The sequence below is a fragment of the Cydia strobilella genome, chromosome 13, assembly GCF_947568885.1.
Source record: "Cydia strobilella chromosome 13, ilCydStro3.1, whole genome shotgun sequence".
Lineage (NCBI taxonomy): Eukaryota > Metazoa > Arthropoda > Insecta > Lepidoptera > Tortricidae > Cydia > Cydia strobilella.
In genome coordinates, this window is record NC_086053.1 from 10,164,158 (window position 1) to 10,177,796 (window position 13,639).

General features: G+C 36.2%; 1 protein-coding gene across 9 annotated transcripts in view; it reads right to left on the minus strand.

Annotated features, from left to right (window-relative positions):
* Nucleotides 1-13,639, minus strand: part of LOC134746637 (dual 3',5'-cyclic-AMP and -GMP phosphodiesterase 11-like) — a 220,759-nt gene that overhangs the window by 118,518 nt on the left and 88,602 nt on the right. For all 9 annotated transcript variants that reach the window (XM_063681094.1, XM_063681091.1, XM_063681092.1 and 6 more), the window contains exon 3: nt 2,519-2,660. In XM_063681094.1, coding sequence (XP_063537164.1) covers nt 2,519-2,660 — 142 coding nt within the window. The remainder of the gene's footprint in view (nt 1-2,518; nt 2,661-13,639) is intronic.

Below are 13,639 nucleotides of genomic sequence, written 5' to 3' on the forward strand. Positions count from 1 at the left end.
CCGCGTGCGATTGTAGAAGTCACCATAGAGATTAAAATAAACTGTGTCTGTCGTAAGCCGTAATATTTTTTGTCAAATCTCAAATACCTACCTATAATATGTTTAAACTATTTCGTTTTTATCCTGCCAATTATTTTAATATCGTAAATTATTAAATGTGTAAACCGGGCACTTTCATTTGATACCAAACTCGACCATACTTTCTTGCAAATAAGATAACCAAAACAGTAAGACCTCTCACAAATAGCTTTTTGGCCTTCTAGGCTCTTCTAGCGCCATAACCCCTTGATCGAGCCTGCTCATAATTTAATGACTAAAATATAATGCCTTCATCTACACGGTTGCCCAATTTCATTTAAATTAGAACAAATTTATGTGTCAGCCGTGTGTTCCAAGTTGAATGTAAGAACTTCACATCGCTTCGCTCGCTCGTTCAAAAATATTTAAAATAGAATGTAGCCAAATAACTAATACTATGATAAGATCTATATCAATATCGCTACACTATTTAATTAACCCATGCTCATGACAGACGCCAATCGTGCTAAGACAATATGTTCTAATATTGGCAAACTTAGCGCACAAATCTGTCTATCACAGTGACATGAGAAGTCTAATAAGTAGATCGAAATAATGCTCCAACAATTAATAATAGAACATTTAAGGTATTAACGATGCCTTTCAAATACTTTTCCTTTAAACAAACAGGGCAACCTCTCCAAAAGCAATTGTACGAGTAGAGTGTAAAGCGTGTTCATCGGTTCAAATACCTGGGCCATGTGCTAACTGACGACCTTAGGGACGACGAAGATATTGAACGGGAGCGGAGAGCGTTGTCAGTCCGAGCCAATATGATAGCCCGCAGGTTTGCTCGTTGTTCTTTAAACGTTAAAATTACACTTTTCCGTGCATATTGTACCACTTTTTACACGAGCAGCCTGTGGGTTAAATACACACAGAAGGCATACAACGCTCTCCGTGTTCAATACAATAATGCGTTAAGGGCGCTGCTGCGTTTGCCGAGGTTTTGCAGCGCCTCGGGAATGTTCGCGGAGGCGCGTGTGGATTGTTTTTACGCCACCATGCGCAAGAGAGCAACCTCAGCAGCGCGGCGTGTGCGCGCCAGCGGCAGCGCCCTTCTGGCAGTCGTCGCCGACAGGCTTGACGGTCCATTTATGGGACACTGGTTGTCATTGCATGCACCAGTGTCCCATAACTGGGCTAAATGACGTAGGGTACTTAGTTAAGTTATATTTTAGTAATCATTGTTGACATTCTTCTTTTTATTTTGCTTTTATTATTATTTGGTGTCGTCATGTGCTTGTAGTATGGGCTGAAAGCCTGAAATAAACGATATTTTATTTTATTTTTTATTTATAGTATAGATGTAGAAATTCTGCACTTTCTCAATCAATGTATATTTCTATAAGAGGAGCCGTCGCATTCTTGTTGAGAAATGGCAAAAAAAATTCCATACTATCGACTTTTTACTAGATTCAAGTGGGTATCATTTAATCGATCTGCAAAATATTCCTATTTTGATGAACTTAATCTAACTGACGTTGGCATATGTGATATTTTGTTGTCTAAACCTACATCTAAGCAGACTATTAAATTGTACCACTTAATAATCAAATTGTTAAATTGTAGACGTTAATCATATTATGTAATTATTATGAGGCCGGCATCATCGCTCAGCGACGAAGGCCTTTTTTCCTAAATAAAGATTAAAGAAGAAAAAAAAAAATAACCCACCTTGTTATATCAGATTACCGTTCCTTTAATAAGCATACGTCTCAATTAAACTGCTTAGACATGTTTTTTCTACCAACCATTTTTTAAATCTTGCCGACCACGAAATAATAATTTTGCAGCTCAACTATTTATTATGCAGATCGATATTGGTTATAACGTTGAACGTTTGTGAATTACATGCTGAACAAGAGTTGTAGCTCGATTTTTATTCATTGCCAGCCAAATTTTTGTATGCTGTCCAAATGACTTAAGGGATTTTTTTTTGCAGACCAGTTTTAAAAATGGCTGATCATTTAATTACTTCCCGATTCAAGTATTGAAGCTTGAATGTTTTAAGATCAACACTATGACTAAGAAACATTAAGTGAGTTCCATGATACACTTTTTTTCCATGTCATAGTTTTGGGAGCATCTGGTTGGAATAACTGATGATCTCGGTAGCGTCTTTTCCAGCTAAGCTACGTGGCGGATGAAGCGGTTCTAACCCTCCCCCCCTCCCCATCAATGGCCTTCCCGCGGCCGGGGGGACGGTGCGTAAATGCATTTGCCCACTCAAAGGCCTCAGATCAGAACCTAAACTACTTCTCTTAGGATATATAGGTATATAGTAGCAGGTTGCAGTGGCCATGCAAGGCCACGAGCACACCATCATCGCGCGCGCCTCTTTCTGCCTCATACCCTGGAACCTAAAATTTTCCGCAAAATCTCCTGGAATTATTCCCCTGCCGAGGATTTCTCCATCATAGTATAGTAAAAAACCAACCTTAAGAAGTAATCATGCACAAACTCCTGGTTCTCGTCCAGCCAGGCCTCAGTGCGAGCGCATTCCGCATCGTAGCAGGTGGCCGCGGGCACACCGCCGCCCGCGCCACCTGCCGGCTCCTCTATGCTGCGCAACTGTAGACCTGTAACAATGGAAACCATAGTTTAGAACATGAGATGATGAGAATTTAATTCAATCTTTACAGACGAAGATTGGCTACTGCAGTCACATGAGGGCGCACTAGCGGGCGAACCAGCTTAGTTCCCGCACCTAAGGAATATAATGCAGTCGGCTAGGATAAGAGAGAGAATATGGTTCCATCGATACTGTCGATGATTTAGCCATCGTCAAAGTGGAATCCACGTGGAATCGAAACAATATTTTAGGCTGTACATAAATTTAAGCCAATGTACATTAAAACATAAAACGATAAATTGTGGTCTCTAGGGTCCTAACCAGACTCGGTTAGAGGTAAAGTCAATGTCAAAAATGCAATAAAACAGATATAAATTAAACGTGAATAACGTAAAGGAATTAAAAACAAAGATCACAAATCTTTGAAAGTTGCGCTTAACTTTTTTCTGTGAAAGGCAGATGATTGCTCTAGAATTAAAGCACTGTATGTTGGATATTATCGAGTAAATTAAACTGTGATATATTTTCATACATAGGGATAGACCGCCTGTTGTTGCTTACTTAATTAGTTTTTTATGTTAATTTAATCGTGTTTTCATTGTGCACAATAAAGAATATTATTATTATGTCTTATTATTATAAGAATTTCAGATGGAATAAAAAATATCACATAAGTATAATACAATAAGCAGCAATTAATATAAAAACAAGCGATATGGATGAAAATCAGGTTATGTAGAAATAATGACCACTGCACGATATATGTTACAAATCAACAAATTCATTAATCAGCATGACAAACACTGATTTAGCAACCCATATTTTACACAACTTAAATCTAACATTTTAGGCTTATCTTATTTACCTATTTTTTTCCACAAATCACAACATGAAAGTAATTTCCCAGCCATAAAATTGTAATATTCCGACTCAAAACGATTACACACAATATTAAGAAAATGACATTATTTCGTGTCCTTTCTAAGTCATTGTCAAATTAGGAAATCAAGGTGGCAACGAACCTTTTTAGACATATTGGTAACGTTATTATAACGAACTTCAAAGTGTACACTAATATAAATAGGGTAAATGAAGCTATTGTCGGCAACTAGCTACTTCATAATTTTAAAACTAACACGGGACTTAATCGCGTAAAAACTTACGTTTATTTATGGCCTGACGTTTCGAACGTGACGTTACGTTCGTGGTCACAGGCAGACTGGCGAGGAATTACAGACCTAGCTACTTGTTGGCAATCATCATAGACCTGTGAGCCTTTAACAAGCGATTCATAGAGGTAGAAGTAATTATTGGAAAATGGAACCGTATAAGGCAATTCTGGGAAGATTGGCTCCCGAAAGTGGTAATTTGGGTGCTAATCAACGAGAGCTTTCAATTTTTAAGCGACGATAACAAGGTACAGAACGTAACTGCACAGAGAAAGTCCGATTTTGATAATTCTTTTTTTATTGGAAAGGGTAAGTTGGTCCCATAAAAACTTGGAAATTCCTACTCTAAGGGTGGGAAAATAGGGGTGAGTAGATTATAGCCACAAAAAATTATAAAATAAACTTTTTAACAAAAAAATTAAACCGCCAACAAAAATTAAAAAGCAAAAACTAGTAAAACTTTTTTATTAAACGTTTAATTAAGTTCTTAAAGTAACGTAAGTAATTTTGAGTCGACGCCAAACAAGTAAATTAATTAATTACGTAAAGCGTGATGCGCGGCGGCGGCGCGGCGCGATATGCCTCTTCGCCTTGATTGATTGGCGCCGACTCAAAATTACTTAGGTATACTTAAATTACCTTCCAAACTTAATTATTAAGGTTAAATAAAAAAGGTTATTTTTTGCTTTTCAGTTTTTTCGGCGGTTTAATTTGTTTATTAAAAAGTTTTTTATTAATGCATAGTTTTACTTAAATCATAGCCGAATACTCAATAGTAGATATTTAAAGCAGGAAAACTAGTGTGAAGCCAATAGTTCGCTCCAACTTTGACGAAAACGCGCGTTTTCCTTGAACAAGTTGCAACTGCCAAGAGCGAAGTCCAAGTTGGCTGTGGTTAGTTATTTCCGTCGTTTTCCAGTATACTAAACTTGTGTTACTTGATTTTCTTTGAAAACTACTGAAATAAATTCCCATCTATGATTAGGTATTTTAGGGTTCCGTACCCAAAGGGTAAAAACGGGACCCTATTACTAAGACTCCGCTGTCCGACTGTCTGTCAGCAGGCTGTATCTCATGAACTGTGATAGTTTCAACAATTGAAATTTTCACAGATGATGTATTTGTGTATTTCTGTTGCCGCTATAACAACAAATACTAAAAAGCACGGAACCCTCGGTGGGCGAGTCCGACTCGCACTTGGCCGGTTTTTATGACACATTTATAGTTAGATATCTACCTTGCCCAATTTACTTTCAAGAAGCAAAAAAAGAAATAAATTAGGTAGAAAAGTAGAAATCCTTACATTTATCATAGTCACAAGCATCGATGAATATGTTAAACCGGTACTGGCAACCAGTTAAGGGGATCCCATGCCCCAATGACCTTCGATTTGAATCCCTTAGTTTTCTAATGTTTTTTTGTAGCTTATCATATTAACAGCAACGGATTTTAGCAATATAGTATTCCATATTTATTTCAAAGTTCATTGTTTTCGAAATATTTGGCATCAAAGTTGAACAATTTTAGGCCAAAAAACTGGTATTCTGACCATAACTTTTGTGTTAATTAGTTTAAAATTAAAACCTTAGACAATTTTTTAGAGACGTCTAAGACAAATAAATCCAATCGTCCAAATATGTAGATTTCGTATAAGTAAGATCTTTCACAGCAATCGAGATACGTAAAAAGTGTTTTTTTAGACAATGTATAAAACAATCATAAATAAATAAGTATTCATTTTTTTCACAATCCGGTAGACAAACATGGAGATAAAAGATTGAAGAACCGATAGCCGCTTGTCTTATAATTCTATATGTAGTGCAAAAGTAGGAGATACTATTCAAAACTTGTCAAAAATCGATGAAAACCTCAGGTAGCCCCTTAAGGTATGTGTCCGACCGAAACAGTTTTTTTTTGCTGAAATTGAAACCGAACCCTCGGCCGAAAAATAAACTTCGAACTATACCGAAAATACAGCTTTGGCGCAGCCGAAATGTTCGGCATTTTTTGGCCGAAACTAAACCTTCGGCCGAAACATGATTTTTAAATGTGCCGAAACGGCAACTTCGCTTGGACACCATCGTCCTCACTATTAACTAAAAAATTCTAAACCTAAAATCACCGATCTACCCATAATAGTGTTGCTGTTAATACTTCAACGAATATATTATACGTTCATCGATATATCAATACGCTTTAAAAACCGTAGTAAGCGTGAGTAGTAACCAAAATAAACATAAACTGAAGAGAATATCTTATAAACATCTTAGATGATATCTTAAAACTTTATTCCAATCTCGTCTAAGCTGTTCCAAGCTGCGGTGCCAAGTTTTCCCGCCGTGTTTAGCTCAAAACGGCTTAGAGCTAATCCAGTTAGACCAGCCAGTGGCGCCATGAAAATACCTTTCAGGAACAGAAATATAATGCTAAGTACTTTAGTAATTTCATTCTTTCTAGGTTTTGAAATAACACCTGTAGTAAATGGATATGACCAAGAAAGTTCGATTCGGTATGAAACATTAAAATGTTCTTTGGGAACAGGAAATATACAGAACCTTATCTACTAATACTTATGGTAGATAACTTTTGTCGATACGGAGCAATAATAGTACATTATTGTCGAGGCTCGGAAGTAGCTACTTGCTGGCTGAGGATTCGTTTTAAACGGACGACCTTGGGAGTCCGTTTAATTGAATCCGAAGCCTGCAAGTAGCCTTCCAGCCGAGTCATATATAGTGCTTTTCTCAAAAATGGCGCAATAAATGCAAATACAATAGAAATATTTTACAGAAGCAACGTTCTTATGTATATATTTTCACAGAAAAAAGTAAAAAGATTTGCTTTGCCGCCATTTTATTTTTTTAATTAAAAATGGAAGTGTATTTTTCTGCTGAAAATACGCCAACCTATTTGAGACACCTAAATAGTCGCGGTACCAACATTATAATAATAAGTACTGATCATCTGTTTGGCTGTTTAATGGACCTATGCCTTCATTTGATATGCCCACTTCAACTTTTAAAAAGTTTGGAACTCGACAAATAATGGAATTTGTATGCAACATTGCAGTCCCGAAAACGAGACTGCAATGTTTTTAACTTTTTAATTTTTTGACTGACCATAAACTACGCACTTCGCGACCTACTTTTTAACCGGCAATGTCGACTTTGCCGTCCATTTTTGAGAAAATGTTATTTGTACTAAGCATTTATTTATCAGATCGACTGGAATATTGCGAACAGTGCCGCGTCGCATGCCACTTTCATGTAAGAATTCGCGAGTAAAGGGGCCACTGACTATTAGTCCGCCTGACGATATCGGCCTGTCAGTTAGAACAAAAATTTGCCAGTTCCGAACAACTGACGGGCCGATATCGTCCGGCGGACTAATAGTCAGTGGGCCCCTTTATGGGCCCAACTTATTACGAACGTCTACCCGCTGAATTAAGAACTGAATTATCTGACGAAGCATTCTGAGGAACTTTTTATTGAATAACCCTTTATATTCAGTAGACGAATAATTAAATGGAATTAAAATTGAAATAACTGTTTGACATTATAGTTTATGTAAAATGGATTTTATTTTACATTCGTTCTGAACTGTTATTATTACTGCTCTTAGTTTTAGTATGACGATCATTATGAGATACCTTTTTTGTTTGACATGTATTCCATTATTTACAAACTGAAATAGATAACATACACTAAAGAAAAAGTGACCAAGTCCACCGGTGGCCGAGGCGGTAATCGAACCCGCGTCTTCAGCTTACGCGGTCAGGACTGTGACCATGCATTATTTATTAAGTTCTAATTTGACGGTAATTTTCAAATACCTTTTTAACTTATAAATTGTTAGTTTTCATAATTTGTATTGTTTTTGATTATCATTGTTGACATTTTATAATTATATGTTTGCGTGCCAAATTATTGACGATCATAATATAAATTCATATACCTATAGATGTTTAAGAATAATTTATACTGTAATTTATCATTATGAAATAAATAAACTAAACTAAACTATACCCCAAACGTGAGTAACACTTAGATAAGTGCTGTTTCAAAATTATTTAACAATGTTAAAATTTGGATATATTATTGTGTGCGTAATGTACAAGTTAGTAATGCGTTTACAATATTCGGTAACCGTCCAAATTGACGGCGGTATCAGTGTTATGACGGCTGAAGTTACGAAGCACCCTCGTCATGTGGACATGTGTAGTTCTGTGAGGCGGGCTCCTTTATACCTACTATGAAAACGGAAAAAACTTTTAAACTAAATACTGACTTATAGAAATGATAATAATGACAGAAACTGCGGTCACAATGGGATGAGTTACCGAAAACTGAGTCAACTTTGGCGACGACAAGTTTTAGGTGTGCGTCATATACACTATGTGTGTGTAGCTTATGAATGTGTTACTACATACATGTATAATAAATACAACTACTTACTCTTACTAATTACTCTTTTTACTAAAGAAGAGACGACTGAGGTGGCTTGGGCATGGCAAAAACTGGCCGTAGACCGACCCATGTGGCGACGTGTTGTTCATGATGGCCAAGCCAAGCACGACGATGCCTGGTTCACCTATTTGAAAGACGCAGCGACGAAAAACGCTTGGGGCGCCACGAGCAGGCCTCCAACCCCCGCCCACCTGGGGGAGCATACACCTGCCGCGTGTGGACGAGGGATCCTCTCCCGCATAGGGCTACACAGCCACGAACGCAAGTGTCGTTACCGGGATGCTGCTTAAAACATCTGACACAGATGAAAAGACCTACTATTATTAATAAATTCCTGTATATCGTTCACCTAAAATATCCAAATAACTTTGTATCGTCAGGGGTCTTGATTTTAAGAATATTTAGGCGAATAATTAATAAACAGAATCATAAATATGTCCATGCGCCATCAGATACGTCGAAGCGGCCAAGTTGCCCAAAAGTATCAGAACGTGCACGTGAACTTTCAACTTTGTTCAGATATTTGTGAAAACCTGGCCGCTGCGATATATCTGCTGCAAGTAAACTATGATCGGCCACAGTACAACTATAAACTGAAGAGGGAGAATGGCCTATTTGCACAAGTCGACATTGTTGTGCTATTTCATTCAACCCAGTGAACTCACGCATTAATAATCAGCATGCGTGGTGTGTGGTGTTGCATATTAAATAGCACGTCTACGTACCACAGACCACTTGCTTACTAGACGCAGCGTATGGGATGAGAAGTCACAATATACAGCCATGCGCGATGCTTGGTAGGGTGCGCGACAGCCGCCACAGCCTCCTGGCCGTCGTGGCTAGTATTAGGTGGGACAGTGGCCTTCTGAAGCACTGGTCCTCTATGCACGTTAGCCTCAATAATTAATTTAATTTAAGATGTTTAATTTAATTTGATAGGTTCGTTTTTATCAATCAATTTTTAAAATTTTAATTTAATTATTTATTTTAATTGTAATTTAAACAATGTTGTAATTTTAATTTTAATTTTTAAAGTTGATTGAATATTAATTTTAATTTTTAATATTTTATATTTGATATGTGATACGGATTCCAAATTGTCCGAAATAAATGTATTTTTTTTATAAAAGTGCGGCCGTTCTTTATCATAGCTTGGATAATTTTGTCTAATAAACATTAATAAATATTTCTTACTGTAAATTTTTAGTATTAAGTGAATACAATGACTATTATATGATTATTGATTACTGAAAAATATATAACATACACTTTCCGAGCTATGCTCTTATAAATTACAAATATGAATATAAATAATTTAACTCTTAGGGGTAAACATAAACTGTTTTAGTTTACAATGAAGAAAGTCGTGCGGTTCTCGGCGTGGTACTATACAAATGATATAGCGCCAATGTATGGTATTGGCGCTCTTGGTGATCTTGTCTTCGTAAAAGCTCGACAAAGCTAATTGTATGGGACGTCATTGCTGTATGTATAGTCAGCATCAAAGGTAGCGGATCAAACTATGCATAAAAAGTATCTTACATTATCTAACAGCTTAATTAAATGAGATATGGCTCTATATGTAGAACAATTCGATTGTATATAACAAACAGTTTCGAACGCGAACTATAGAGATGTATCTCAGTATCTCTATTTGGAAAAGTATTCCTTGGTGGCAGATCCTTTTGACGCGTTGTTTCATCCGCTACTGTGTGATGACATCACGGTCTTAGAACGCTTCCGTACCCAAAGGGTAAAAACGGGACCCTATTACTAAGACTTCGCTGTCCGTCTGTATGTCCGTCTGTCTGTCACCAGGGTTTATCTCAAAAACCGTGATAGCTAGATAGTAAAATGTTCACAGATGATGTATTTCTGTTGCCGCTATAACAACAAATACTAAAAAGTACGGAACCCTCGGTGGGCGAGTGCGACTCGCACTTGTCCGGTTTTTTTTTATAAAGCATCTGTTGGTGGTAGTCTATACCACATACCTACAATACGTGTCCAGGTGTTCGACCTTTCAGCATGGCGACCACCTGTTGCTTGTTTACTTGCAGCGTTCTAGCACTTTATTCGGCGGGAACGTTCAATGAATCGAAATAACTGCTTAAGGTCACGGGTTGCGTGACATTGGAAAGAAATGAACGTTCGAAAGCTTGTAATTGTTTACGTGTAATTAACTTATTTGTTTTAGGATCGTAGATATCGCAGCTTACAGTAATGAATGGAATGCTTTTGCATAAATAATAGGTACTATTCATAACATATTGTCGGCGCGCCTAATAGGGACCTCGGGCGACCAGAGGGCTGGCCACTATTTCGCACAGCGTATTAGCACAGAATAAATAATATGTAGTATTATCATGTATAGTATCGCCATACAGCGAGGAAGTGCAGCCAGCCTTCCGAGCACCTTGCCCGTTGTCGGCGATTTAGACTTTAGACCACATTTTTTACCTATAGGTTAAGTGTTTAGTATGTTTGTTTTTGTTTATTTTCCCATTGTAATTGAATGTTGCATAGTTATATTTATCGCGATTTCTTCAAAAATAAGTACAATGTATTGTGATTTTAAAATGAATGGTTAACTGGTCGGTAACGGTATACAGTACAAAAAACATGCTCTCGAAACAAATACAATGTCTAAATTAATATTGTAACTCATTAGCCGTCTAGCGCAAATATTGTAACTCATTAGCCGTCTAACGCAAATATGTATTGTAATACATTAGCCGTTTGCAAATAACTAGCGGTCATATTTAGATATTATTGTTTAATTAAGATGGTTACTTTTTGATTAGACAGAATTCATACTTTCGTGCTGTGCGCTTTTTGGTTCGACAAGATTAAGACTACGCAACATATTTTATTGCTCAGACAATACTAAGTATCTAGACACTAATAATTCAATAATATAATAATAGCAGATATGGTACAAAATACCCCTTTTGTGTTTGAGAGGACGTGACAGGGGTAGTTAATGTTTAATAATTTTCCTGCTAGGTAGCAACCGAAACATGCTGGAAATGGAGAGCGTAATCAGCTATATACGCCCAGAACCAAATATGGTAAAGATTTCATTAGTTAGGATAATTGTTAGGCCTAATATACAAACCTGTATTGAATGTAATCAATAGCGTTTACAAAATGTAAATATGTGCGGTTATTGAAAAATAAAATCATCCGTATTTTTTTAAATGTTCGCAATAATCTGTTTTTCTTGGAAGAGAAAACTTTGAATCTACGTAATTTATCTACGTTAAATTATATTCAAAACTGCATTCATGCTGCATTTCGTCTCATAAAACATTAGATTTTCCATTACTAAATAAATTGTGCAGAGTCAATAGAGGGAAAACTATGACAAATATTTATTTCAATGTCCTTTTGTTTAAAAGAGACTGCAACGTAGACTTTCAAAGGCTTTTCCATTTTACTATTTTAGAGAGAAAGTCGTGTATCACCATTGAATTGAATGGAACCTCTAAAAACGATTGCCTATTTAATACCGCCTTAAAAGTGAAATATTGAAAGAACGGTCGAAGTAACTACATTATGAGATTTAGGTACCTCAAGAACCCCACACCCAACTTTCGTTTGATATATGTAATAGCCCCGTCTAGACTATACCATTATCAACCCTTTGTATTTTACGGAACACGAATTAAAATTTTACGATAGTCTTTTTCGACTACTTTTATTAAATGTGAAGTTAGAATTCCCACTGGATCATTATTCATAAAAATAATGGAGTCGTAAACTCATCCTAAAGTAAAGTACAAAAGGTGTCTAGTGTCTACTGGTTATTTAAGAGCTACGCCTGTTATCTTGAATGTTGAAAGTTTCAGCAGTTTTTGCGCCGAAACCGAACCTTCGATCGAAGCACGATTTTTAAGCCGAAACCTGCCGAAATCGAAGCCATTGGGATACTGTTTTTTACCTCTCTTTTGGTTATGTGTTAGAATGAAACAGCGAATTTAACAATTTGAGGCATTTGAAAGAATACACCCATAAGCGTATTTGTCACAAACAGTGTTAGTAAAATTATATTTTTTATTGAATTCAATATCAGGACAGATTTGTTAACTAAATTTAAAAATTACCCTTCGTTGCGGCAATTAGTGTAACTCGTAATTAGTGTAACAGTGAACGTGTTAAAATATAATCATACTTCCGATTCCCATAACAATAACAACAGGTAGATAACTGAAACGTCTAGAAAATATGTTAAAACCTCTATAAAATAAATGACAATATCTCTATGATAATATCTCTTTAATGTTGCGCTGAAATATCTTGGAAGCTGTCCCGAAAAGTATTGTAACGTAAACGAGCGGTATAAACGCACTTAAGGTAAAGGTACTTTTACCCTAATGCCAGGAAATATACGACGAATATAAAAATAATATAATCTTTCTCGTGTAATTCAATTTTTGACGTGTAATATGTAATAATATTATCAATAAATGAGTATGAGTAGGTATTCCGTGTTCTAGAAATTATAATGGAGCTCGAGTAGAGTTAGCATTTATCCTATTAATTATTTTATTTTTTATTATCCAGTCCGCCATGGCAAATGATTCCATATTAAATAAATTTTAAGATTTAATTCAACAGTTGTTTCAGAGAGCCTAGGTCTCCATTAACAGTCCCATTCTTTTTAATTTTCAAGGACTCTCTCACGACAGTTTAAATTTACGATTTTTACACACAGTTCTGATTAAACAAGAATCAATCGTGATTAAATTTGAAACGCATGAAAGTGCTATGCTATTTCAGTCATTCTCAGAACAAAAAGTACATTTGGGACTTAAATCACAATAATTATTATTCCCTATACTTTTGATGAAATTAAAATATGCTGCCGATTTTGGCAAGTTTTTTTGTGTAGCCTCTACACTTGTGTAGTAACTCAAGCGTAGAGGTTCTCTACGAAATAACCCAATTTTTATTTGTTTGATTTTTATATACAAACATCGAAGTTAACTTTTCTAGAATGCAATTTTGGGATATTTAGTGCCCAGTACGTGGAACTATTAAAGAAAAAGTAGGCTACGTGCTTCAAATGTTAAATTTCTTGGTTTGAAAACTCAGAAAACGTAGATTTTTAAGGCTTTAGAGAGGTGTGCACGTATTTTTGTGGTACCAGCATGGCTGCTTTTTGAAAAAATGTGTTTAGAAATGATGTGAAACATATTTAGATTGGTAAAATTTGTTAAATTGTCTAGTGCAGGAGTGACTGCGCTCAGGTTGATAATCAGCCGACACCGGAACCGCCGCAAGAAAATTCATTAACTATTCTGCCACGTCATCCGAGATCACGCGCTTAGAATTTTTTTTTATAGACC